Source organism: Sorex araneus, chromosome 2 (genome assembly GCF_027595985.1).
Source record: "Sorex araneus isolate mSorAra2 chromosome 2, mSorAra2.pri, whole genome shotgun sequence".
In the NCBI taxonomy this organism is placed as follows: Eukaryota; Metazoa; Chordata; class Mammalia; order Eulipotyphla; family Soricidae; genus Sorex; species Sorex araneus.
In genome coordinates, this window is record NC_073303.1 from 277,321,714 (window position 1) to 277,348,860 (window position 27,147).

General features: G+C 57.8%; 1 protein-coding gene across 1 annotated transcript in view; it reads right to left on the reverse strand.

The window, feature by feature from the left end:
* Positions 1–2,644: 2,644 nt before the first annotated feature.
* MRAS (muscle RAS oncogene homolog) overlaps positions 2,645–27,147 on the reverse strand; it is a 33,712-nt gene continuing 9,209 nt past the window's right edge. Inside the window, exons 2-6 of the mRNA XM_055125743.1 lie at positions 21,234–21,444; positions 9,080–9,233; positions 7,625–7,724; positions 5,754–5,833; positions 2,645–5,479 (exon numbers count right to left, since the gene is read on the reverse strand). Coding sequence (XP_054981718.1) covers positions 5,380–5,479; positions 5,754–5,833; positions 7,625–7,724; positions 9,080–9,233; positions 21,234–21,426 — 627 coding nt within the window. The 5' untranslated portion in view covers positions 21,427–21,444 and the 3' untranslated portion in view covers positions 2,645–5,379. The remainder of the gene's footprint in view (positions 5,480–5,753; positions 5,834–7,624; positions 7,725–9,079; positions 9,234–21,233; positions 21,445–27,147) is intronic.

A 27,147-nucleotide genomic window follows, 5' to 3' on the forward strand; every position in this document is an offset into this window, starting at 1 on the left:
TTTCTCCCAAAGCACTGATAGTTCTCCCTGGGCGAACCGCTTCGCTCCCTCTGTTCCTCTTTCACTTTTCTCATTAGCACAATAAGGAGCTACTGGGCAGGACCCCAGCTCTGGGAGAGGCCTGGGGGTCAGGATCTGGTGCGCCCAGCCCAGCCCAGCCTTGGGTCTTGTGAGTGTCTGCCAGGCGGGCTAGAGAGGTATGACAGTGGGGAAGGTGCTGCATGCCACCAGCCCTGGGTTCGACCCCTGGCACCACAAATGGTCTGCTGAGCACTGCCAGGAGTGATCCCTGAGCACAGAGCCAGGAGTAAGCCCTGAGCAATGCCAGGAGTGATCCATGAGCACAGAGCCAGGAGTAAGCCCTGAACACTGCCAGGAATGACCCTGAGCACAGAGCCAAGAGTAAATCCTGAGCAATTCCAGGAGTGATCCCTGAGCACAGAGCCAGGAGTCAGCCCGGAGCACTGTCAGGAGTGACCCCAAGCACAGAGCTAGGAGTAAATGCTGAGCACCTCTGTGTCTGGCCTGAAAACCCAAAGGAAAGAGTGCTTGTAGCAGGGGCCCAGGCTGAGCCCGGCTGGCCTGCTTCTCCTGTCTGTGCTTCCGGGCATGTGCCTTGCATGCACCCCAGCTGGGTTTGGTCCCTGGTGCCACATGGTCCCCTAAACATTGCTGGCGTGGGCTGACGTGGCACCGCAACCTGGGGCCCCCACATGGCCGACTCTCTCCGGCAGTGCCCCCTGCGTGGGAGCCACACCCCCGAAGAGAGCAGTGCAGTGACAGAGCTGGGCGCACATCCAGAAAAGTGTTCCCAAGTGCAAGCTGGGCGCCCACTCGCCTCTGGGTGAAAATACCCCACGCCGGGGGCCAAGAATGGGTGTTTGGGAACGGAGGCAGAGAATGTGGGTACTGGGGCAGGGGCGGAGAATGTGGGTATTCACTTATCCTCACTGCCCCCCACACCCCCACACACTTTTTTTTTTGGGTCACACAGGCGATGCTCAGGGGTTACTCCTGGTTCTGCACTCAGGAATTACTCCTGGAGGTGCTTGGGGGAGCATATGGGATGCCGGGGATCGAACCCGGGTTGGTGGTGTGCAAGGCAAATGTGCTACCTGCTGTGCTATCTCTCCAGCGCCCCCATTCTTATGTACTCACACACCCGTATACCACATACACCGCTAACACCCCCAATATAGACACCTCCAGACTCACACCTACAGCCACACCCCCTCACAACCCCCACACTGCCCCACCCACATATACACCCTGCACCTCGTATATGTGTGTTTGTGTGTGAACGCATGTGTGCATGCACGTGTGTGCATGCTTTTGTGTGTGCATGTATATGCATGATTGTGCACCTCGTCTATGTGCGTTTGTGTGTGTATGCATGTGTGCATGTACGTGTGTGCATGCTTTTGTATAAGCATGTATTGCATGATTGTGTGTTCATGTGCGCATTCATGTGTGTGTACATGCATGTGTGCATGCATTTGTGTGTATACACTCGTGTGTGTGCATGCATGTGTGCATGCATGGGTGTGTGTGTGTGTGTGTGTGTGTGTGTGTGTGTGTGTGTGTGTGTTCGCACTGGGGGCTGTCCTTGGCCCTGACCTCAGCTTTCTGGCCTCTGGAATGTGAACGCCCAGGTCTGTCTCAGCTGCCCCGCTGTGGTGCTGTTGATACCAACTCCTCAGACCCCACCCTGTGGCCCTCAGGGCCTCTTCCCCAGACTGTGGCCTGGCTCTGGGATAGGGTGGTGCAGGGCCTGTCTGAGGACAAGGGGGCAGCCTAGTAGGCCCCGTGTCACCTACGCTCCCCTCTGTCCCTGCTGTGTGGGGGAGAAGCCGCCTGCAACCCCGGGCACCCCCCAACTCCTGCTCCAGCTTCTGTCACCTGCAGGTACGGGGAGAGGGAAGGGCCCACACACAGGGCCCCCCACACTCCAGGCCTGCGAGCTGCCCCGGGGCCCCACACTGGGCCCTGAGCGATGGTCTGGGGTCTCAGGAGGAGCGTGGCTGGAGGCCCGCAGGCTTAGCTAGAAGGATGGGGAGCGTCAGGGCCCAGAAACGGCGCTGGCCACCCACCCAGCAGGGGGTCCCTTCTGGCTCCTGAGCCCCCTCCCGGGAGCTCCCTCACTCAGCCCACTGTGGGGTCCGTATGTGCCACCCCACACAGGGGACCCGATTGCAGGAACACATGTGTCGCCAGCACAGTCCACATTTGTCCGGGGCTCACAGCATCAAGAGCTGGTTGGGGTCATTGGTGACACTCATTGTGCTGCCTTCAAACCTGGCGCAGCAGGGGGACGCCCTCGGGACCCACAGGGCCCCTTTCCGTCAGCTGCGCCCTGTCAAACAGGAGGAGGTGACCCAGGAGGGACATTTGCAACAAGGCTCGGGGAATGGTTTGGGTTTTTTTGTATTTTTTGTTTGGCTTTTTGGGTCACACACGGTGATGCACAGGGGTTACTCCTGGCTCTGCACACTCAGGAATTACGCCTGGCGGTGCTCGAGGGACCCTATGGGATGCTGGGAATCGAACCCGGGTCGGCCGCGTGCAAAGCAAATGCCCTCCCCGCTGTGCTATCGCTCCAGCCCAAGGCTCGAGGAACGTTTTGAAACAGGGAAACGGCACCCGCGAGCGTCTTCTTTTCTTTATTAATGACTGAGATCCACAAAGACTTCAGAAAAAAGGTACAGGAAAGGCTCCAGCCTGCCGGCTTCATGGCCACGGGCAGCCAGCTGTCCACGGGCGTGAGAGGAGCGGGGAGCCCCACCCGGGGCGGGGGCCGCGCGGGAGTCCAGGCCTCGCGCCTCCTCAGGGACCCCGACATGCAGTTTCTCCTCCCGTGCACGACTGGCGAGCCACTGGCTCCGGGTTCGGCCTGGCCTGCCCGAGGGGCCGCTGGTTAGAGCTGCCATGTGTTATTGTGACACGGGCCACACAAGGGCCACACGGAGACACGACCCAGGCAGGACACTCACAGGTTGGGATATTTGCAGCAAGACTCACGGCACGGGGCAGGGCAAGAGCTTGGCGTGGCCCAGGCCGGGGCGCGGTGGGGCAGACCATGGCAGGTTTGTCAGCCTTGGGGGGTAGGGGGGCACCAGGATCTGTATGGTGGCGTGGCACCCCTGCGCACGGTGGCAGGGGGCTGCGGGAGGGGGAGTTCAGGAAGCGCATGCTCCAGGGGGTGCCGAGGGTGCTCCAGGCAGTCGCCAGGGTCTCGTGTCCCAGTGGGACCCTTGGTCATGCAGCAGTGTGGCCAGCTGGTCCCCCGGCCCGACCCCATGGGGGTGCACAGCAAAGACGTGGCCTTGGGATTACCGCCCCCCCCCCCCGCCCCCGTGCAGGCAACTCTGACCCGTGAGGGTCTGGGCACGGGTCTCTGTACCACGGAGGTGACCCTTTAGGAAGGACAGCTTAGCTCACCTCTGTGGCCAGCGGGCCCTGGAGTCCAGGGCTGGCCACTGACAAGCTGCGGGACACCCCCAGGGGCTTCATGCGGGCTGAGTGCAGGGCGGCAGGAGAGGGGCTGGGTGGCCCGCGGCGCTGCTCTGTGGGGTGGAGAGAGGACGCTGCCCCTGGGCCCCGAGGTCAACTGCCAACACACCCTCCTGCTTCCTGCCACGGGGGCTGCAGGGGCGAGGCGGGCAGGGCTGTGGTGCTGGGCGGGCCGGCACAGGCTGCAGGGCTGATTGCAATTCCTCGTCCTCCCCACCAGTCCTCCCTGCAACACCCGCCTGTCTCCCTCCTCCCATCTGCCTAGCTCCCCTCCTCTCCTTTCCCTGCTCCGTCCTCCCCATCCCCTTCCCTTCCTCCTCTCCTTTCCCTGCGCCGTCCTCCCCGTCCCCTTCCCCTCTTCCTCTCCTTTCCCTGCTCCGTCCTCCCCGTTCCTTTCCCCTCCTCCTCTCCTTTCCCTGCTCCATCCTCCCCATTCCTTTTCCCCTCCTCCTCTCCTTTCCCTGCTCCGTCTTCCCCGTTCCTTTCCCCTCCTCCCCTTTGTTCCCAGGTCTGCTGCGCTCCAGGCGCCTCAGGGGTGCCTGAGGGCAGAAATGAGCCTGATCTTGATGGTGTTTAAAATGCTCATTAACAGGAGGGGCTCTCAGGCGGCTCTCAAGTGCCTGACCTGGAATGTTCTTAGCTCTCAGGGACGGACACACACACACACACACACACACACACAGACACACACACACACATGCCTGCCAGGCTGGGCTGGACTCTCCCATCCCGTCCCTGGGGTTCCTTCTCCAAACAGTGCCCAGGCCACCTGCGAGGAATGTCCTAGCCTGGCTGCCAGTGGGAAGTCAGGTCCTCAGCCATGACGCCTCACTCTGGGGTCACTGCACCCCGACTCTGACGGGAAGCTCCCAGCCCCCAGGAGTACCACATGGCGAGCCCCTGTCCCCGGCCTCCATGGCGAGGGGCCCCGCTGAGGTCCACGAGGCCCGTGCCCGAGCCGTCACCTCTCTGAGCCTGGGCCGGCGCCTGAGGGGGCAGAGGGGACCGGGTCCCGCTGTTGAAGACACTGCCAACCCCTGGCCCGGGCTACGGTGGCGGGACATGGAGAGACGGGCACTCCTCGCAGCCCCCCGCGCGCCGGGGAACCAGCGCGGCCCACGGGGAAGCCCACCCCCGCCCACCCTTGCCCGTCTCTGGGAACGCCTCAGGAGGGCACTTCCTTGCAACGAAATACAAATCTGGGCCTTGAAGGTGGCGTCCGCACCTGGAGCACGCTCACTGAGTAACGCCTCTCCCTCCCGACTCACCGGGGAGTGGGGTGTGCAACCTCCCTCCCCCCGACCCGTCCTGCCACACACAGGTAGGTCCCACTCACTTCTGGGCTCTTGGTCACCCCACTTTTTGCATTGAACTGGCTCTGGGCACGGCTGGGGAAACTGAGTCAGAAGGAGCCGCAGCACTCCAGACAAGCCATCATAGTGGACTTGCTAGAGACTCGGAATCTCACCAGGCAGTGGGCCTAGGTCCCTTTAATAAAATAATAATCACTAAAATAATTTAAAAATCTATAAAAGACACCCAAGCTGGGGAAGGGGGGTGGCGGGGAGGGGGGTGTGTGGTTCATGGCTTGTTTGTGTGAGGGTGAACACGACCCGCACGGGGCCCCGCGGTTCAGAAATGTGACCGCCCGCGCCCCCCCCCCCCGAGACAGGGAGGGCCTGGGTGCCGCCTCGGTTTACCCCCCACCTCCTTGTCTCTCGTGAGAGGTGGGGAGGCCCCGAGGGCGAGCCAGGCCCCGCGCACCCCCGCTGCTCCCCCTTCCGGCCCCAGGTTCTCGGCGCGGTCCGGCCGCCGCGGGTTCCTGAGGCCCGGCCAGTTCCCGGTCCCTGCGGCCCGGCCTCGGGCCTGTCACAAAATCACGCACTGCAGTTTGTGGGTGCCGGTGGCTCGGTCGCCCCGCCACTTGGCTTTCTTCTTCTTCTTCTGGCTCTTTTCCGGAATCTGTTGCCTTTGGAGACAGAGACAGTCCAGTGAGCGACGGGGCATCCGCGCCAGCCCCGTTGCCCAGGCTGCGGGCAAAAGCCCAGCCGCCCGGGCACGGAGACCCTCACGCAGCCTCACAGCTCCTCCTGTGTCCGAATCCCACCCTCAAGGGAGCCCCAGGCCGGAGCAGCTGGGGTGGGTGGCGGGGGAAGCGGACGGAGAAGCCAGAGGACGAGCCCGGATTCCCTCGGCCAGGACTCGGGTGGGGAGCGGGTCCCCGGGGAGGCCGAGGCACTCACCTGATGACCCGGACCAGGTCGTGGAAGGCTTTGTCCACATTCAGAGGCGGGTCCTTGGCACTGGTCTCGATGTAGGGAATCTGCAAGGCAGGGCGTGGCTGGGTGGGGGGGGTGAGAACCCCCAGGGGTGCCTGCCAGCCCCCCAGAGCCAGCCCCCTGTGTGTCTTCCTGCTCCTCTAGCTGGGAGGTTCTGCTGACCCCTTTCCAGTTTCTCCTCCTCGTTCAGTGCTCACGGAGACACCTACTAGCCACTACAGAGGGGACTTTATATATACGAAAAATGGTCTTTTTATAAGCTTGAAGAACTAAGATTTGCACCTGTCCAACAACATCAGCATCTAAATCCAGCCTTTTCTCCACGGTCGGAGTGATGATATCGTGGAGATGGTGCTTGCTTTGCACGTGGCCAACTTGGGTTCAATCCCCGGCATCCCATATATCCCTCAGGGCTGCTGGTAGTGATCCCTGAGCACAGAGCCAGGAGTAAGCCATGAGCACTGCTGGGTGTGGCCCTCAAACAAAGTCTCTCCCCGTTTTTTTTCCTCTTTGCAGGGGGAAGGGAGCTGGGGGGGAGAGGTTGGGGCACAACCAGCGATGCTCAGGGCTTACTCCGGGCAGTGTTCTGGGGACCCTAAGGGATGCCAGGGATTGAACCTGGGTCGGCTGCGTGCCAGGCGGGTGCCCTCCCTGCTGCCTGCTGCTCCAGCCCCGGAACTTCCATGCTCTGTGGCCTACTCCAGACTCCAAAATCACCGCAGGGGGGCGACTGGAAGAGGCGAGCAGAGCAGGGAGGCAGAAGAAAGGCTGCCCCTGGGGTCTCAGGGGAGCCAGGGAACCATTACCGTGTGCCCCCTCAGGCCACCGTGAGGGGGAGATGCCACTCACCGCTGGGGCTCCAGGGCCTTCCCTGGGGGCTGCTCTGTGAGCTCTGTGAGGTGGGCGGCCTGTCCCTCCATCCCGACCCCACCCTGTGAGTGAGTCTCTGCGGGAGAGGGGGGGGACTTTTGCCTGTCCCCTCCACCTACAAGCAGGCCCTCAGGCCTGACCAGCTCCATAGCAGCAAGGGGACCCCTCGGTGCTGGGCATGTCTTGGGACACCCAGAGTGGGAGTGATAGCCTTGGGGCCCCAACCAGTGAGAGCCAGAATGGGGGTGGGGGTCCTGGGGGCCGTGCCAGCCGCTGCGTCCCCAGGCCACTCCCAAGCACGGGAACCATCCGGTCTCCCCGGGGCCCGCCCGTCTCTGCTGCGGGAACACACCTGGGTACCTGTCACCGGGGTGCCCAGGTTTTAGCAGCAACAAGATGCAGGTGGCCGGAGCGGGGGGAGGGGGGTAGTGGGGACATCCCTGCCCTAAATGCTGGGGTCAGCCAACCACTCCCCCCCAGGCAGGAGCAACATGAGGATGGGGGGCCGAGGGAGGTGGCCTGAAGGAGGTATGTGGGAGCCTTGGGGCGTCCCCACAGCCACACGGTCCTCTGGCCCTGCCACAGCCCCCAAACCAGAAACAAAAAGTAACAAAACCGCTAGGATGCCGCGACAGAGACAGCGGCTGCTGGGCTGGGAGGCGCAGAGACCTCTGGAAAGACAGAGAGAGAGACCAGCGCCCCCTCCTCCTCGGCTGTGGGAGCACTGCCTGGGGATGGGAGCACCATCGCCTGAGGGGAGGCCACTTCTGCCCCCATTGCAGCTCCTTCATTTGCAGATTGGGGCTATTTGCTGCCCCTCTCGGTAACACCCCGGGGCCCCCCCACCCCCACTCATGCAAACACACGTACACACAGACATGTGCACGCATGCAAATGAACGTGGCTACGCAAGGCACGTGCACACGCAGGGCACGTGCACACGCGCGCGGACACGCGGGACCTACACTGTGTTTGGTCGCCATCTCCTTCCCTTGCTCCCTCGTGATCTTCCTCAGGTGCATCAGATCCACCTTGTTGGCCACGAGGATCATGGGGAAGGACTCCCTGGGGAGAGAGGGCAGCGGCTCCTGGGCGCCTGCGCACGGCCCGCCCGGCCCCCCTCCCCCAGCCCGAGACACTCCTGCCTGGGAGGGAGAGAGGGGGCGGGCCCCAGTAGGGCGGGTAGAGGGGGCTGGCCTTGCCCGTGCCCACCGGGTCCCCTGGGCCCCACCAGGAGTGAACCCTGAGCACCGAGCGAGGAGGAAGCCCGAGCTCTGCTGGGCGTGGCTGCGAGGGGGCTGAGGGTCCTGGGCTGGACACTGGCACCCAGGCCTGCTTCCCCCATCTCCCCCGCCCCTGACAGCCCCAGCTTGACTCCAGGAGGGGCCGCAAGCCCCCAGACGCCCCCCTGTGTGGGCACAGCAGGACGGGCAGTCTCCCAAGAGGCCGGCAGATGGGGTCGTGCAGGAATACCCTGCAGCGGGCGCACGGGACGGTCCCCCTTTCCCTCTGTGCTCTGCAAGGGGGGCCAACGGTCCCCACCTCGGGTGGCTTTTGTTCTCTCCTTGAGGGCCTTGGAGGCAGGGCGCGGCTCACACGCTCTCCTGAGCTCTGGCAGGGGCGAAGATATGAACATGAATGTTTGTGTGACTGTAAATATGTGTGAGTGTGTGTGTAAGTGTAAGTATGTGTGAATGTGTGTATGTGAGTATGTGTGAATGTGTGCATGAGTGTGTGAGTGTGATTGTGTAAATGTGTGTGTTTAAGTATGTGTGCATGTGTATGTGTGTGAGTGTGTATATGCGTGAGTACGTAAGTGTGTTTGAGTGCATGAGTGTGTTAGTGTGTGTTAGTGTGTATGAGTGTGTATGAGTGTGTGCATGAGTGTTAGTGTGTGTGTGCATATGTGTGCATGTATGAGAGTGTGTGTGAGTGTGTGTCTGAATGTGTGAGAGTGCATGAGAGTGTGTGTGTTAGTCTGTGTGAGTATGTGAGTGTGTGTGTTAGTGTGTAAGTTTGTGTGTGTGGGGGGGGGGGCCCTACCCTTGTGTATCCCTTTACTGGGGCCGATTGGCGCCTCTCCTGGCCCGCTGCCCTGAGAGCGGCTTGGAAGTCGCCGCTCTCTGTAAAGTCCCTTATATGTGCACGCGGCTTCTTCCAGCCCCTCCTGGCCCAAAGGCCCCTTCGCCTCCTCAGTCTCTGGGTTACTCACTACTCTGAGTCCGGTAATGCACAGGCAGCTTTTCCTCAGGGCCTGAGGTGACAGCGGGCTCCGGAGCGGGGGCTCCAGAGTGGCACCTTAGGGAACAATGATGCCGAGGAGCCAGGAGGTCACTGTGTTGGCCTGGCCAGCGCGGGGTTGGGGTGGGTGCCCAGGGACAGGCAGACAGACGCACAGCCAGCCTGCAGTGCCGCCTCACCTGTCCTTGACGCGCAGGATGAGCTGGTGGAAGCGGTCCACGTGCTCGAAGCTGGCCTTGTCGGTGACGGAGAAGACGATGAGGAAGCCGTCGCCCGTGCGCATGTACTGCTCCCGCATGGCGCTGAACTCCTCCTGGCCCGCCGTGTCCAGGACTGTGGGGAGCCATGCGGCCGTCACCCCGGGCAGGCACCCTCGCCCCCGTGCTGTGCCACTAGGGACCCCCGGGGGGCTGACTCATCTGGGGTCCCCCGGCTTTAACACTGGCCAGCAGCCCTGAGATGGCCCCCTGGACACAGGAGTCCCCTGTGTCCAGCCCCCGCGCTGCCGGGAAGGAGGGCTCGCGGTGTCTGAGCACAGACTCCGGGTGACTGGCGGGAGGAGGAGCCCTGGGGAGCAAGGCAGGTTATGGGGTGCTGGGAGCAGAGGCTCAGGGCCTTCCCCATCCACCCACCCTCACTGCCCCCCTGCTGGCGTCAGAGGCCACCCCACACCTGGGAGGCCCCGGCAGGGGTCTCCATCTGAAGCGCAGCCTGACCCCCTCAGTGTCCCGCAAGTCCCCGAGCCCCCCCTCCAGCCCACACGTTCAAGTCACACGTGGGGAGGGGTCGGAGGTTACAGGTCAGGGCCCCGGGGCTGAGCTGGCAGCTCATTGCTGAGTGTGACCCCACCAAGCTCATCCCTTCAGCCCTCTATGCAAGTTTCCTGAAAAGGGGGCACACAGAGACGGCCCCCAGAGTCCTCCTCAGGCTCCTCCCTTCCTCTCCCTCCTCCTCGAGATCCCTCTCCCCTCCCCACAGCCCCCCCAGATTGATGAGTTGACTCAGGACTCTGTTGGCGGAGCCCCATGGCCCGCCCCGCCCTTTCAGCTGCCCCCCTTGCTGTCCCTTCCGGGGGACCCCAGCTGGACGGTCAGCTCCCATCCGTGAGACACGGGATCTCTCCCGGGCGTGAGCGGCTGGAGGCCTCAGTCATCCCCTGAAGGCAGGTGCCAGTCTCCTGAAAACGGGGTGCCCAGGGAGACTTGGCATGACCGTGCTCAGGCCTGACGTGGAGAAGCTTCCAGAAAGGTCTGTGGTGAGCCTGGTCTCCTCATGGACCGAGGGCAGAGAGGCAGAGGCCTGGACTGGGGTGAATGAGGGAGCAAAGGGTAGAGATGAGGCCCTGGGCTGGAGTGACCGGGGCCTGAGGGCAGAGAGGAGGGGCCTGGGCCGGGGTGACCAGGCGACACTGCGGGTTGACAAGAAGCCGCTCCCGGGGCCCTGCCACACTGTGGGGGTCTCTCTTCGTCTAAGCAAGAGGCAGTAAGACCTGGAGGCCACTGAAATCATCGACTCTGGGACTGGGGACGTGGCTGTGGCAGGGCAGGTGTGTCAGGCCTTGGGCTCGCTCCCCCCGCCCCCCCAACACACACACACACACACACACACACACACACACACACACACACTGCAACAGTAACACGGGGAACTGAAGGACCAGATTCCCGACACAGAGTGAAGTTGGCCTTGGCTGCGGGGAAACCCAGACGGCAAGCAGAGGAGTGAGGAATGCAGGCGAGGCCAGAAGGGCTGGGCCGAGGGTGTGAGCGGCGGCCGCACTGAGGGCACTTTCTGAGACAGGAGCCTGGCTTCGGGGAGGGAGACGGGGGACGTGAGGGTGACAGGAACAGCCTGAAGACAAGGACTGTGCGGGGCCTGACGCGTGGTGGTGACACAGGCTGAGGTGAGGAACAGCGCGAGGTGCTGGCAGAGGTGGGTCAGAACCAGGAGAGAGGAGGACCGGGAGCTGGAGCGGGAGGATGGAGCCACCAGGGGGAGGACTTCCGGCCCCCGACTCTGTGTCCCCTCAGGCAGGCCCCTGCAGCCCTGACTCCACAGCTCAGACCCTCCTGCACAGCCCTGCGGGCCTCGGCTCACCAGGACACGAGGGGCAGGGCCCCGAGTCCTCCCTTGGGCGCCGAACCTTCCAGAATCACTTCATCTGGATGCAACGAGAGGCCAAATGGCCACGTGAGACGGAACTCTCAGTCTCAGAGTGGGGAGCGTCTGGGTTTTCGGGACAGATCAGAAGCGCCGTCCATGAAAAACGGCCGCCATCTGGGGGAGGCCAGCGCGGGGAGGCCTGGAGTGTGATGGCAGAAAGGGAATAAGGTAGGGAGGGGCCTCGCGGGTTCCGGGGGCACAGCGCGGCCACAGCACTGACAACAAAGCTAAGCTGGACGTCTCCAAACAGCATCACTGGAAACGGAGCTGATGGGGGAGCTTCAGTAGGGGGTGGAACATCTACCCGGGTCCTCTGAGAAGGAAAAACTGGCATCTCAGACAGCGAGGGTCCGAGGAACTGGACCCCCTGCACGCCCAGAGAATTCGCCCAGGGTCACTCCCAGGTGAGACGCGGCCCTGACCCGAGGGGGCTGAGCAGAATTGCAGGTGAGCAGAATTGCAGGCGAAGAGGGGCCGGTAGGCGTTTGCCTTGCACGCGGCCGACCTGGGTTCAATCCCCGGCATCCCATATGGTCCCCCAAGCACTGTCAGGAGTGGTTCCTGAGTGCAAAGCCAGGAGTATCCCCTGAGCATCACTGGGTGTGACCCAAAAAAGAAAAAAAAAAGAATTGCAGGCGAAGAGCAGAGAGCAAAGTGTGATCCCTGAGCACAGAGGGTACAGGGCACAGAGCGGCACCGGCGGGTCTCGGTTTCTCCTTCCGGCGCTCTCAGGGTCTGAGCTCTCAGTGCCATGCGTACCAGGCGAGTGCTTGAAGCCACAGAACCAGGTTCCAGGCCCCGCCAAGGGGAATTCAGGGCTCAGTGCCCCGTAGGCGAGGGCCCGGCTGGGCTGTGTCAGCCCCGGGCTCCCTCCAGCGCTGCCAGCCAAACCCGCATTGCGCCAGCACTGGCGCTGGTTAAAAATCAGATGCAAAATCCCCAAAGGGAAAGGAAAACAGAACAGAGGAAACGGGAGTGATCCAAACGGAGGACAAAAATAAACGAGGCCAAAATAGGAACGTTTCTAAAGAAGACCTGAGGTGAGAAGCCACGGCTGGACCACAGGGGGCCTGGGTGGCACCTCTGTGAGCAGACACGTACCACGGAAGCCGGGGGGAGGACAGAGGACACGGGCAGAGGGGGAGGATGTGCCACGGAGGGACGACAAAGATTGGCGCCGCGAGACAGAAATAAAGTGAAAGTGTGAAACGGGAGGAACCAGCCGCTCTGTGTGGACTGGTTTCAGGGCCCGCCAAAGCCAGGCAGCAAAAACATCCGAGAATGTGGCCTGGATGTGCAGATGGTGAGGCCAGCACGACATCACAGCGGGGAGGGCGTCTGCCTCGCGGGTTCCATCCCCAGAACTCAATATTGCCCCGAAAGCACCGCCAGGAGTGATCCCTGAGCACAGAGGGCACCACTCGGTGTGGCCCAGAGCAAGCCAAAAAATAAATAAATGAATGAATAAATGTAGATGGAGGGAAAAAAATATTTTGAATTGTTTGAATTGTAGGACTTGACAAATCCCATCATCTTTATGGAAGACTTGGTCTCAGAGATAGGACAAGTGGCAAGGATGTGTCACTAAGTCACGAAAATTAAATTGCAAATGTCCCTAAATCAAGCAGCCAGATCTAAGAGACAGAGAATAGATTTGCCCTGCACCGTGAGGTCGCGTTTTCCAAGACACAAGAGCTGGCAGGCAAGACCCGCACACGAGTTTGTTTGGACATTGTTTGCTTTTAGGTTTGGGGCCACATGTGGCGTGAATGTGCCTCCTGTTGAAATCCTGCCCCCAAGGACGTCAGCCCGCTGCAGAAAGCAGAATGCTCACCTTTCGTGCAACAACAGAAATGGGCAGAAACATGAATCTAAAAGAAACTATTTTTTTAAAAATAAAAGGTAAGAGCCCTATTCCTTTCTGCTGAAGGAGAAAAGCAAACAGGAATTAAAAGCATCTACCTCTCGCTGACCAGGAACAGTGATAAAACCTCTGGTGTAAGGCCAAAGTGGTAGATAAAAGAAAATTCGAGTTTTACTGCACTTCAGAAAATGAAACGAGAAATTAACTGCCCATTTGTTTCCCTCCTTCCCTTTCCTTCGCTCTCAGTACAATGGGTAGGGCCGGATGCTTGGTGGCGGTGCACCAAAGACCACAATCGTATAGGGGTGCTGGGGACCCCAAAGAGCAGTGCTGGTGGGTGACACTGGGCACGAGGGGCGGCACTGGGGGGACAGGCAGGTGCTCAGCCACCGAGCCATCCCCAGGCCCCTTAACGAAGCATCGGAATCATCAGACTAGAGAAAGAAAACTGAAACAGAAGCAAAGAGAGAAGAAATCTCAATAGAAGTCCAAACTGGGGGGAGGGTTGGGCAGAGCCTGGCGGTCACCCCGGGCCAGAGGCCACTTTCCCTCCCAGAGGAGAAGCCCCTCCAGAGTTCCTGCCACAGGAGAAGGGGGCACCGGCCTGCTCTGCTTGAACCTCCCTCTCCGTGGGGGACCCCAGGAAGTGCCCGCCCCAAAGCCGGTCCGCAGAGAGCTGGGCGCAGGGTCCCGACAGCTACGCCTCTGGCCCCTCGCAGAACGCTCCACAAAGGGTCCTTTTCCCGGGGCTGCCCGCCCGTGTCCTCCTCCCTTTCCCCGCCCCGGGAAGAATGTGGATTCAAGTGTTGGGGTCTGGGGGGGAGCCAGGCCCGGGCCTTGCTGAGAGGACAACAGCACTTGTGTCTGAGGCTTGGGCGGCAGCCAGGGTGGAAACGTCCCAGCTTGCGAAGCTGCAGAGGAGCCGACCTCCTGCCCTCTGCACAGGCGAGGGAGGGGCCGAAGAGCAGGGGGGGGGGGAGGGGGCCCATGGACCCCCATGGAGGGAAGGGGCGCCTGGGGGCGAGGCGCCCGCTGCGCTTCTCTGACTGATGGGAGATTGAAGGAAGATTCCAGAAGCTGGGTGGGCAGAGGTTGGGCTGGCAGCTGAGGGCAGGGAAAGCTCAGAACCACCTGCCCGAGCTGTAAGTGGGCAGAGGGCGGGCCAACGTCTGCCCCGCAGGCACCAGTCATGGCCAGGGCAGAAGGGAGGGGGGGTGATGTGTGGGGGCTGCTTGTTAGTCCAGAGGCCTCGAGGTCTGACGCTGAACTTGGCAGGGGTTCAATCCCCGAGCACCTCCAAGGATGGCCTCCCCCAATGTCATGTAATTAAAAAACAAAGAAAACACAGATGATACCTGGGACTTGTCACTGAGCGTGTCCAGGCCTCATTCAGCCCTCAAACATGTCCTGAGGACCTGCTATGAGCTCAAGCAGCGTGCAGGATGCCAAGGGCACAGCAGGGCACAAAATAAAGTCCCTGTGCTCGTAGACTTGTATTCTGGTGCGGAGTAGCCAAAACACGAGCAAATAAGTATATTGAACAAATATGAGTGTATGCACAACTGTGAAAGGCAGAAGGAAAAACAAGAGGCGGGTCAGCTGACACTGGAGCAGGCACTAACATGAAGGAGCAATGGGATTCTACAAGAAGAAGGTTCTAGAAAGCCCTCAAGATGGGAATGGGTCTGGCACTTGGTGGAATAAACTGGTCCAACTGCCAGGACTTTAGATAGACCCCCAAGGATGGTGCTTTAGAAAGTGGTATTATTATTTTTGTTGTGTTTGTTTTGTTTAGGGACCACACCTGAAAGTGCTCAGGGCTCATTCCTGGCTCTGTGCTCAGGGATTACTCTAGGAGGGGATTGGGAACCGGGGATTGAACTTGGGTCAGCTGCGTGCAAGGCCATTGCCCTGCCTGCTGTGTTATTGCTCTGACCCAAACATATAATGCTAATCCCATCATATTCACACAACAACAATCACAATATCCTGTTAATCACCGATTTCTCAGGCGGGCTCAGTAACATCTCATTTCGTCCTTTCCCTGAGATCTTAGAAGTCTACCTCGACTTGGCCCTTCTAACGATGTTGCACTAGGGGCTCTTCAGGGTCAGGGGAATGAGATCCAGCTTGTTACTGGATTTTGCATATGAATACACCATGGGAAGCTTGCAAGGCTGTCCCATGTGGGCAGGAAACTCTCAGAAGATTGCCAATTTCTCCTAGAGGGAGAAGTAGGCTAAAGATATCGCAAAGCGGCCTCCTGCTTCTGAGAGCTTGCTTTTAAGTCTCTCTGGATGTTGGCCGTTGATGGGATCACACACACCTGGGTTCCTCTGCCGGTACATTCATGCATGAGGCCTGCCGAACGTGTGGAGAGGGGCCTCCAGCATGGCTGTAGCTAGGTTCCGCTGGTCTTTGGCCACCGGGAGCTCTGCTCAGGGTGGGGAGGGAAGCTGGAGCCCATCCCCTCTGAGGGGCCCCGGGGAAGACAGCCAGGCGTGCGGGCAAGAGACTCTCTGCCAATATATATATATATATATATATATATATATATATATATATATATTTCCATCATATTCACTCCCTTTGAAATGTGCAATACAGTGTTTTTACATACATGATACTGCATGTTTTCAAAAGTGACAACTTGCTTCTGGCTGCGATGTGGTAACAAGGACTGGATTTACTTTCTTCCCTGAAACAACTGAAAATAGACCATGGTCTTCAAGACACTGGACATCAGGCCCCTGAGGACAGGGATTCCTGGGAGGTCAGGGCTAGAGGCAGGGAGGGCACCTGTGCACCTGCAGCCTCACGCCTGCAGAGGGTTCTGAGGTAGAGAGGGGTTGGGCCGAGAGGGGTTGGGCCAAGAGCGCCACTCAACACCAACGAAGGGCCAAGTCAGCAGAGCACACTGCATCCGCCCCCAGCACGCACGCACTTCAAATCTCATTTGAAAATAAATCTGCCTAATTATACCCGAAATCTAATACTCCTCTCTCACAGAAAATTAAGGATACAGGAAAATGCACAGAAAAAGAAGGATACCGGAGATTTGAACAGCACCATCCCCCAGGGTGGTGTCACAGACATTCACAGGCTCCCAGGAGTAAGGGGGGCACACTTGCTCTTTATGGGCCCACAAGGCGTTATCCAGACAGACCATCTTCTGGGCCATCAGGCAAACCAGGAAAAGGAAAAGTTTTAAAGAATTCATATACTCTTTGTTCTCTGACATAAATAGGGGGGAAAGTGACAGAAACATCTCTAGAAAATTCCTAAGCATTTGAACACTAAATCATATGCTTCTAAGTAGCTAAGGGGTCAAACAAGAAATCAGAAAGAAAATTAGAAAGCACTCTGAACGGAATGAAAACAAAAAGTCAAGATGTTAAAAATGTGTGGAATGCGGCTAAGAGAGAGGGTAGGGGGAAGTTATCATGCCAGACGAAGACCTTAAAAAAAAGGACACGTAGTGCCATGGAGAGACCTCACAGGGTGAGTACTTGCATATGGGAGGTCCAGGTTTGATCCCCAGCACTACATGGTCCCCCAAACTCTGTTGGGAGCAACCACTGAGCCCCAGAGTAGCCCCAAGTATCACTGTACATAACAAAAAACAAACAAACAAACAAACAAAACGTTAGAAGAAACGTGCAGATCCATGACATCACCTTCAATTTCACAAGGTTTTTTTGTTTTGCTTTTTTGCTTTTTGGATCACCCTCAGCGATGCACAGGGTTTACTTCTGGCTCTGCACTCAGTAATTATTCCTGGCAGTGCTCGGGGGACCATGTGGGATGCTGGGAATTGAACCCAGGTTGGCCTCGTGCGAGGCAAACACCCTACCTGCTGTGCTATCGCTCCAGCCCCTTGTTTGTTCCTTTAAAGACCAAATGAAATCCAGAACAGGTTAGCAGAAGCTATTACAAAAAAGAATTCCAGGAAACCAAGTGGGAAAAATCACGGGACTCAAAAACCTGCTCTTTTCAGAGACCCATAAATAAATCTCAAAAGAGATCAACAGCCAGTTACTCTCAGACCCGCAAAAGGCTGAACCAGACCGGGGGTAAATTGAAGGGGGCCAGGTAAGCATGGTGCCCATGCAAGCAGAGCCCCTGGCTACTGCTTGCTTCCACAATTCAAAAGCACTGCCATACTCTGAGACTGACTCCACCGTCTCAGGACGGAACTCATGGAGATAGAATTTGCTGAAAATTCAGGCATGTGGGTTTTGTGGCTGAAATCTCCAGGTTTTCTCGGGGTCAGGATGGGCTACCTCCCCCACCTCCCTGTACTTCCGGAAGCCTCGGCAGTCACGTTCACACCCCAAAGCTGCCACCAGTTAAAAAACTACTCCAGCCTTACCATCTCAATAAAAATACTGAATTCCCTGACAAACATGATGACCTCTTAGTACCTGTACAGCAAACCATAAGGAAAAGGAGAGAGAGAGAAAGAAGAAAAGTGCCTGCCATAGAGGGAGGCTGGGGTGGGGGGTGCAGTGTTGGGAGATGGTGGTGGGAAATGTCCACTGGTGGAGGGATCAGTGCTGGGTCATTGTATAACTGAAACCCAGTCATGAACAGCTTTGTAACTCCAGTGTGCCAACCCTGTGAAGGGGTGTGTCACGACCAAGTGTGTGACTGACCGCAAGCTCTGCACAAGCACAGTGCTAGTCACCGCAATAACAACCACATCCGAAGGAGAGAGGGAGAAGTCAGAGACATTTGCTCTAGAGAGACAAAGGAGTGGGTAAATTCATAAGGCATTCAAAGAATCACAAACAACTATGCCAGTCATTCTGACGAGCTGAAGAAAGTTTGGAAAGACAATCTGCCTCGGCTTAGCCAAGAAGTTGGCGGCCTAAATGGCCCGATAGAAAGAAACTGAACATGCAGTTTAGAAACCTTCCCACGGAGAAAACTCCAGACTCAGATGCCCCATGAGTCCTCCCAGACATTTAAGGAAGAAAAAAAAAATACAATTTTGTGCACACACTTTTAGAAAATTGAATAGGAGGCATACTTCTTGACTTCTCCTGAGAGGCCAATATTACTCAGCATCACAAAGAAACTCAGAGCAATATTGCTCAAAAGTACTGACACAAAAATTCAAAGAGCATTTTAGCAAATCAAAGCCAACCACCACACAAATGGGTGGATGTCATCAAGTGGAGCTTACCTGGGAGACAATGTTGGATTCACATGAGAAAAAGCAATCAGTGCAACACATTAACAAATCATATTCTTATCTCAGGAGACACGGAAAAAAACATTAGACAAAATTCCTCATCATTCCTGATAAATATTCTCAGCAAGCTAGTTATAAAAAGACACATCTTCAACATGATAAAGGAAATTTATGTAAGTCCAGAGATGACCCCATAAAGCAAAAGCCTGAAACATGCTCTTTTACATAAAGAATAAAACAAATAGTGTCTTTAGTCAGTGAAATAAGGCAAGAAAAAGAAAAGCCAGCAGATTGAAATAAAACTATCTGCTTGCAGACACAACCATCAATGCAGAAGACCCAAGAGTTTACAAAATAGTCACCAAAACTAATGAGTTTTTTGAGATTGCAGGCTGCAGATTAATATACATAATTGTCTTGTAGTTCTTGGAATTAGCAAAAAAAAAAAATCCCTGAAATTTAAGAATCACTTGTAATAGAGGTGATTAGTAATCTGATAAGATATGTAAAAGGCCCACAAGTACAATGCTAATTCATGAGAGAATAAAAGAAAGGGAGAGACACCCATGGAAAGAGCTGTGTTTGTGGACTGGAAGATTCAGGATTTTTTTTGTTTTTGTTTTTTGCTTTTTGGGTCACACCCAGCAATGCTCAGGGGTTACTCCTGGCTCTGCATCTCAGGAATTACTCCTGGTGGTGCTCGGGGGACCCTATGGGATGCTGGAAATCGAACCCGGGTCTGCCGCGTGCAAGGCAAACACCCTACCTGCTGTGCTATTGCTCCAGCCCAAGACTCAGCATCGTTAAGAGGTCTGTGCTCCTCAAATGTGATGGACAGACGCAAAACTTAGGCTTTCCAAATTTAATTGATTCTAAAATCTGGGTGGGAATGGCAAAGGACCGAGACCAACCCAGGTAAGGTTGAAAAAAGAACCTGACCACAACTTTAAAAAGTACAGTTCTCAAGAGAGTGATGAGCTGGTATGATGGTCAATAGAGGTATGGAGGGGCTGGAGCAAGAGCACAGTGGGTAGGGTGTTTGCTTTGCACGTGGCCAACCTGGGTTTGATGCTGGAGGTCGAAACCCATATAGTCCCCCAGGACTGCCAAGAGTAATAACTGAGTACAGAGTCAGGAGTAACCCCCGGGTGTGACCCAAAAAGCAAAAAAAAATAAAATAAAATAAAAGGAGAAAGAGATGGAGGCAACAGAACATTCGGACAAGTGATTTCATCAATGGTACTAAAGTAACTCAGTGGGAAAAGGAAAACTTTTCGACAAATAGTTGAACATTGGGAACAACTGCATATTCAAATATCAAAGTAATCAAAGGAGCTGGAGAGATCGTACAGGTCTTCAGGCACTTGCCTTGCATATAGTCAACCCTAGTTTCATCCCTGGCATCTGTGGTGATCCCTAGTTTGACCCCTGGCATCCGTGGTAAGCCTACTACCGTGAGTGATCCCTGAGCACAGAACCAGGAGGAAGCCCTGAGCATAGCTGGGTGTGGAAACTAAATAAATCACAAATGAGCAGTGCTCCATAACTTACATCCTATCTGAGAATTAGGAAACGTTTTTGTGTGCCCTGATGCCTAACGGGCGGGCACACATGCTGGCATGCTAGAGGCCCCCAGTTCAACCCCCATCACCACATGATCCCCCTGCAGCCCCGCCAGGTGTAGCCCAAGCAGCCCCCGTCTCAAGAGACCCAAACACTGAACCCCAACACTGACCCCTCTGAACCCCAGAGCCGGGCCAGGCATCACTCAGAGCGGCCCCAGCTCCCCTGAGCACTGCTTGGGAGGCCCCCCAAAATATTAACTCTGAGCAGATATAAATGTAAAATCTAGAACATTCGGCTGGGAGAAAACACAGCGCCCAAACCCAGAGACCGGTGTCAGATGAAGCTGTCTTAGCTACGGCATCAAAAACACACTCCAGAAAAGGACAAACTGGGCTTGGGGGCGGGGGGACAGAAAATCCTCTGGTCTCTGAGAGGCTCTGTTTAGAGAATGAAAAACAGGCCACAGACTGGGCGGAAACATTTGGAAATCGCATAGCTGAGAGAGGACTGGTGTCCCCGTGGTTTTGAAAGCTCTTCTCCTAGAACGACGTTCTGTGACTAATGGCTCCTTGCTCAAGAGAGAGGCTCAGATGATCAAAAACGCTAATAGTGAGAATCCGAAGCTTTAAAAACTGGCTGCCGTACCACCCCCACCCCACCCCCCGCCACCCACTCAGCAGGGCCTGCGAGGGTTTGCATTTCTGACAGTTGCTGGTTTGACTACCAGAGTTTGAGAACTGCTCAGCTAGAACGATTTGGACTAAACAATGAAAGATGCAAAATTTCCCAACCCCCTGCCTCCAAAGGGCAATTCCAGTTTTTTTTTTTTTTTTTTTTGTCATACCTGTCATTGCTCAGGGATCATGCCTGGCTTTTTGCTCAAGGATCACTCCTGTTGGTGCTCAGGGACCACTCCTGGCTTTTTGCTCAGGGATCACTCCTATTGGTGCTCAGGGGGCCATATGGGATGCCAGGGGTCGAACCTGGGTCAGCTGCATATAAGGCAAACACCTCACCCGCTGTCCTATCACTCCCTAAAATTTGCTTTGCTTTCTTTTTTTTTTTTTCTTTTGGCTTTTTGGCCCACACCCGGCAATGCACAGGGTTTACTCCTGGCTTTATATTCAGGAATTACTCCTGGCAATGCTCAGGGAACCATATGGGATTCTGGGAATCGAACCTGGGTCGCCGCGTGCAAGGCAACCGCCCTACCCGCTGTACAATCACTCCAGCCCCTAAACTTTGCTTTCTAAGAGATAATTTATCTACCTCCCCTTTTTAATTCCCTAGAGACCTCTGTAAAAGTACACTGGAGTTTCTGAGTAGCAAGAGGAAGCAGTGATGACATCATCACCCCTCACTGGGCCCGCCTGATTCTGGAGGGGCCTGGTTGAATCCTCATTCGGGTTTGGGTAGCGCGCCCTCAACCACACACAGCCTCACGCCCACCTTCCCCTAGTCACAGGGTAGAAGCAGCACCTGGCCCGCTTCTGCCGGCTGGCGTCCCCGGGTCCCCATCAAGCCCCCGACCACACAGGCTCACCGTCCAAGATGGCCCACTGATTGTCAATCTCTGTGTGTTTCAGGTAGGAGTCTTCGATGGTGGGGTCGTAGTCAGGCACGAAGATCTTCTGGAAAAACTGGATGGTGAGGGCACTCTTGCCCACACCCCCGTCCCCCACCACCACCAGCTTGTAGGTGGGGAGGTTGTCGCTGGGGACGGCGCTGGTGGCCATAGTGGCCGCAGGTCAGACCTGGGGAGGCAAGACATGGAGAATCAGGAAGGGGGAGTTTCTACCTGTCTGACTCAGGAGGAAACAGTCATGGATTTTCTTCACTTCTAATAGAGTGACCAACACACCCACATCCCAGAGGCCTGGGGAAAGAAGGAAAGAAGGTTGGGGAAAGTCAGACGCAGTCGCACCCTCCCACCCCATAAGAGAACCACAGTTGACATGGTCTCTTGGATCATCTCCAGAATGACAACTCTGGGCCAGGGGCCTGGCCTTGGGATACAGGGGACATGGGGACCAGCTGCCACATGGTCTTCAACTCCCCTCCAAGAGGCTTCCTGGCAAGTCTGCACTCTGCCCGTACAGGGAGGAGAGGGCGCTCATCTGAGCAGGGCGGGTCCAGGGGGTCGCCCCTCACACTCTGACATGTGGGGGCTGCTAGGGCTTCAGGGAGCAGAGGGCCCCGCAGTATGGCACATCTGAGCTCAGTACCCAAGGCCCGGTCAACTCTCAGAGCTCCGTGGCCCTGGCCCCAGCTGCCGTCTCCCCTTGCCCTCTCAGGGTGCTAGGATCTGGACATCTGGTCAACCCCTGTTGAGGTTGGGGCGAGCAGAGGGGAAGAACAGGGCCGAGATTTGTCTGGATGATGCTGAGGCCAGCTAAAGCAGCAGTTTTCTCAACTTGGGGAATGTTTCCTTCCCCGAGGAAGTTTGGGATGTGGAGATGGGAGGGTGTCAAAGCGAAGTAGGTGTTCTGGGTACCCTATTGGCCGGGGATGCTGCAAGCATCCAGTAATGAACAGGACCCCCCCCCCCCACACACACACAACCACAAATTATTCATCCTAAAATCCAGTCCTGTTGAGGGTGAGAAACCCTGAGTGAAGGTGAATGGCAGGAGGGGCGGGTGGGAGGAGGACTCCCAGGGAGCACGGAGCCTTAAGAGGAAACGTCCACAGGAAAATGGAGACACTCTGGGAGCAGTGTCATGCAGTGACCGAGAGGAGGGCGAGGCAGGAGGGCAGGCACAGAGAAGCAGCGGGGAGCCCAGGAGGGAAAGTGCATGCTGCCCATATGTGAGACCCTGGGCTCGAACCCCGGCACCAGGCATTACACACAGGCAGGGAAGGTGCTCCTGAGGGTGAGCGTGGGAGAGGGTCATCCGTGGAGGCAATCCAGAGTCGCTGCCTGGGCCTCAGAATTCCCGAGGGGCAAAGCCCCCTCCTCCCGCCTCCCCAACACCCAGCCCAGCACGATGGGAGAGAAGGGCATGAGGAGGGGGGTGTGCAGCAGCTGAGAAGCTGCAGGGTTCAGAGGAGGGGACTCGAGGCACCAGGGAAAGGCTGGAGCAAGAGCCGGCAGGTCCGCGGGGCTGTGTGAGAGCACCACCTCCCACACACCACACCCTCTCTAGCTCGAGCCGCTGAGAAGGCACCTGGAGATCATTCTAGAAATCTGCTTCTCCATCCACTTCTGGGGGTCCCAGATGGTCCCTCGGAGCAGGCAGGCAGCATGAGGAGGGACCTGAGGCTCTTTAAGCAGGGGCCCAGCTCCTGTTGGCCAAATACCCAACACAGCCTATTCCCCCCTCATCCCCCCACCCCTGCTTGGAACTCGGGCTTGGTGAACGTTAACTTCCGGTTTGGGGAACATAGCTGAGGATGCCTGGGGGCTGCTCCCGGCTTGGCGTGCAAGGGTCTCTCCTCTGTGGTGCTCCTGCATGCAAAGCTTGAGTGCCAGCATCAAGGCAGCCCTCCAGGCAGGGAACTTGAAAGGTGTGAAACTGGCCTAGGCTCGGGGAAGGAGCGGGAGTGTTAGCGCGGCCTCCTCTGCTCCCACCCACCCCGGGAAGGGGCCCCTCGCTTCCCTGGGAACCGATCTGCTCCCCGCAGCACCCTGCTCTGAAACCACCTGCAGGCGGGGGTGGGGTGCTGGTTCCCCTGGCAACCTCACTGCGCCCCACGTCTGCTCCCGCACCCCGCACCCCAGCTCCCCTGCAAGAGGCATCAGCCGTCTGAGCCCAGGTCTCTTGCTCCCTCTTTCCCTGGGAGGGACCCAGCTGGAGTGGGGTGACCCCGTTTCTGGAAAGGCAGGTCCACCTTCCCCAGTAGCAGGAAGGGGCACAAGACCCTCCCCCGCCCCAACACACACACACACACACACACACACACACACACACACACACACACACACACACACACACACACACACACACCCCTTCTCTCATTCCTGGCCAGGGAGGCCCCAGCACACAGGAGCATCCTAAGGACTGATGGGAAGCAGCGGGAACCCTCCCCCTTCCTTAGCCCACATGCAGGTGCTGCCCCCTGGGTCAGGGCCAGGACTGGCCTCTAGGAGGCATGGGGTGGGGACTAGGTGACCTGTGACCCCAGATACTTTCTTTTTCTTTCTTTCCTCTTTCCTTCCTTCTTTCCTTCCTTCTTTCTTTCCTTCTTTCCTTCTTTCCTTCTTTCTTTCTTTCTTTCTTTCTTTCTTTCTTTCTTTCTTTCTTTCTTTCTTTCTTTCTTTCTTTCTTTCTTTCTTTCTTTCTTTCTTTCCTTCTTTCTTTCTTTCTTTCTTTCTTTCTTTCTTTCCTTCTTTCTTTCTTTCCTTCTTTCTCTCTTTCTTTATCCCTTTCTCTTTCTCCCTCTTTCTCCCTTTCTTTCTCCCTTTCTTTCTTTCTTTCTTTCTTTCTTTCTTTCTTTCTTTCTTTCTTTCTTTCTTTCTTTCTTTCTTTCTTTCTTTCTTTCTCTCTTTCTTTCTCTCTTTCTTTCTTTTTCTTTCCTTCCTTTTTTTTTTTTTTTGCTTTTTGGGTCACACCCCAGTGATGCTCAGAGATTACTCCTGGCTCTCCACTCAGGAATTACTCCTGGCAGTGCTCAAAGGACCATAGGGGATGCTGGGGATCAAAGCCGGGTCAGTCTCATGCAAGGCAAACACCCTCCCCACTGTACTATCGCTCCAGCCCCACCAGCAATTTTCAAAATAGGATTGGGGTGGGGTCAGGAGTCAAGGGGCAGAAGCTTCTGGAAAGGGGCTCAGGCAAAGCCGCTCAGGGTCTCAGGAGGACAGCCGGGGTGGCAGGTGGAGACGAGTTCCCAGCTGGGACTCCCTGTGCCCCAGCCAGGCACGTGTTTCTTATCTTCCAGAGCCTCAGTTTCCCCGTCTGCAAAGCAACAGCGTGCTCAGGACTGTGGGGGACCTGGTGGCAGAGCCCTGGAGACCCCCAGCACGGGCGTATTGGGAATGATCTGGGGGACCCTGGTCCCCCCAGCCGGCTGCCCCTCTCGGTCCCCAGCACACCTCCTGCTGGCCTGGGCAGGCGTCTGGTGGTGCCGCTCATGGCTGGCCTGGTGGGGGCGCTCTAGCTAGGGGCTTTTCGGGGAGGGAGGAGGGAACCAGGTTCATCATCCTCACTGAGCTGAGTCCGCCCAGGAAACTGGTCTCATCTCTGGGAGTCAGGGAGTGCCCGTCCCCAGGGCCTGCGGATACAGGAGAGGGGCTGGGCGGGGAGGGGGCGCCCCACCCTTGTGGAGGAAATGGCTCTGCATTCCAGGAGCCGCCCTGCCCCTCTGCACTCTTCCCAGCAGCACCTCCCCACCCCTGCCGAGCTGCTGGGGGCTGTGCTGGCCTCTACAGCCCCCTGCCCCATCTCACCCCCCCAACCCCGGCTCACTGCCCCACACGGCCCCCACCTCCAGCAAGCCCGTGGGTTTCTGTAATTAGGGCCACTAGGCCCCTGTGTGTGCTGGGAGCGGGGGAGGGAGCACTGAGGGGCAGCGGGGGTCCAGGGGGACCAGGGGGCTGCTCCCTGCACCCAGAGCCCCAGCAGACATCACTAATCGAGCCCCGTCCGCTTCCCCACTCAGGCTGGGAGACAGCACAGCGGGCGGGGTGCTGGCCTTGCACGTAGCCAGCTGGGTTCAATCCCCGGCATCCCCTATGGTCCCCTGAGTCCCACCGGGAGTGATCCCTGAGCGCCGAGCCAGGAGGAAGCCCCGAGCCTCTCAGGGCGTGGCCCCCAAACTGAAAACCCAAACAAACCTTGCCCCAGAAACCCCAAGAGGCACCTCGTCCTGAGGGGTGGGGCCGAGGGACAGTGAGTGGGCAGGGGCAGGGGCCGGGCGGAGGTCCCTGAGGGCCTGGCCGTCTGCGCTGAGGACAGTTGCGGGCATTATCGCCAGGGCCCAGGGTGCTGGTGGACAAGCAGGAAGGAGACTGCACTGGGGGCCACCATGCTTCCGCAGGGGGAGGGTCCGAGCGAGGCACAGAGCAGTTCCCAGTGCTCTGGGTTTGGTTTTGGAGGGGGGTCCACACCAGGCTGCTCCTGGCTCTGTGCGGGGGTCGGGGTGTCCCCTCCCAGCCGTGCTCAGGGGCCAGGCGGTGCCGGGGATGGAAGCCGAGCCCCCCACATGCGAAGCCCCTCAGCTGGCTCCATTCCTGAGCCCCCCGACCGCAGTGGGGCGAGGTCGGGTCAGTAGCTGGGCCCGGGCCGGTGCAGCCTGTTGGGTTTCTCTCACCGGGCGGCAGACTGGGGCGGTGAGTGCTGTGACCGGGTCTCAGGGAGGCGGTGGCACGCTGCCCCCCACCCTGAAGGAGCAGCTGGGCCCACCACACTCCTCCCTGGGCACAGCCCTGCCCTGCCCCTGACCTGGTCAGACCGTGTCCAGCTGGGCAAATGATGGCACTGCCAGACCGGATGCTGCCCTGAGGGCCCGGAGGGGGTGGGGGGGCAGCATGTCTGCTTCCTGCGCCTCTGCTGGGGCTTGTCCCCTGTCCCCTGGTGCTCCCGCCCTGCTCCCATCCCACCCCAGCTTGGCGCTGGCCTCACCAGGAAGCGCAAGCCAAGGAACTGACCTTCTGTGCCTCAGTTTCCTCTTCAGGAAAATCAGGCCCAGAGCAGTGGGGGCTGCCAGTGGCCATGTCAGGCTGCACTGCTGGCCTGGGGCCTGGCTCCCTGGGAGGGGTGCGGGGAGGGGGCGACACCGCCTGCTGGCGTCTTCCCCTCTAGACAACATGTTCTCACGTCCACGTGTGCCCAGCACTCGCGTGGTGCAGAACGGGCCGGTGAGGTTGTTCTCCCTCGGTGTTGAATCCTTCCTGCGACACGTGTCCCACGCTCGGCAAAGGCCCGACAAGAATCTGATGCAGTGGGTCCATGTCCTCGGGGCGGGGGCATCCCTCAGAGGGGCCGCGAGTGGCCTTGCCCAGCTCCTGGAGCAGAGGGGCAACTGGGCGGGGGTGCAGGTCCCGGGTTGGAGCCCAGCTTCCCCAGATCAGTGAAAAATGTAGGCAGCTGTGGAGACTTCTGGAAGGTGGCAGTGGATGAGGCTGGAGGGCGGCCAGGGCCCAGCAGGAGGGCGTGTGGCCCCGGGCCCAGCTCCCCCGTCAGCTGTGGGCTAGCTCCTGGCTCTTCTTTCTTCCTTTTTGGTTTTGGGCCACACCCGGCTGTTCTCAGGACTGACTCCTGGCTCTGTGCTCAGGGATCACTCCTGGTGGGCTCAGGGGACCATATGGGGTGCTGGGGATCAAACCCTGGTTGACTGTGTGCAAGGCAATTGACTTAAACCAAGTGAGAAGAAAATGTTAATTAAAAAAAAATGCATGGGGGGCTGGAGCCATAACACAGTGGGTAGGGCGTTTGCCTTGCACGCAGCCGACCCGGTTCGATTCCCAGCATCCCATATGGTCCCCCAAGCACTGCCAGGAGTAATTTCTGAGCGCA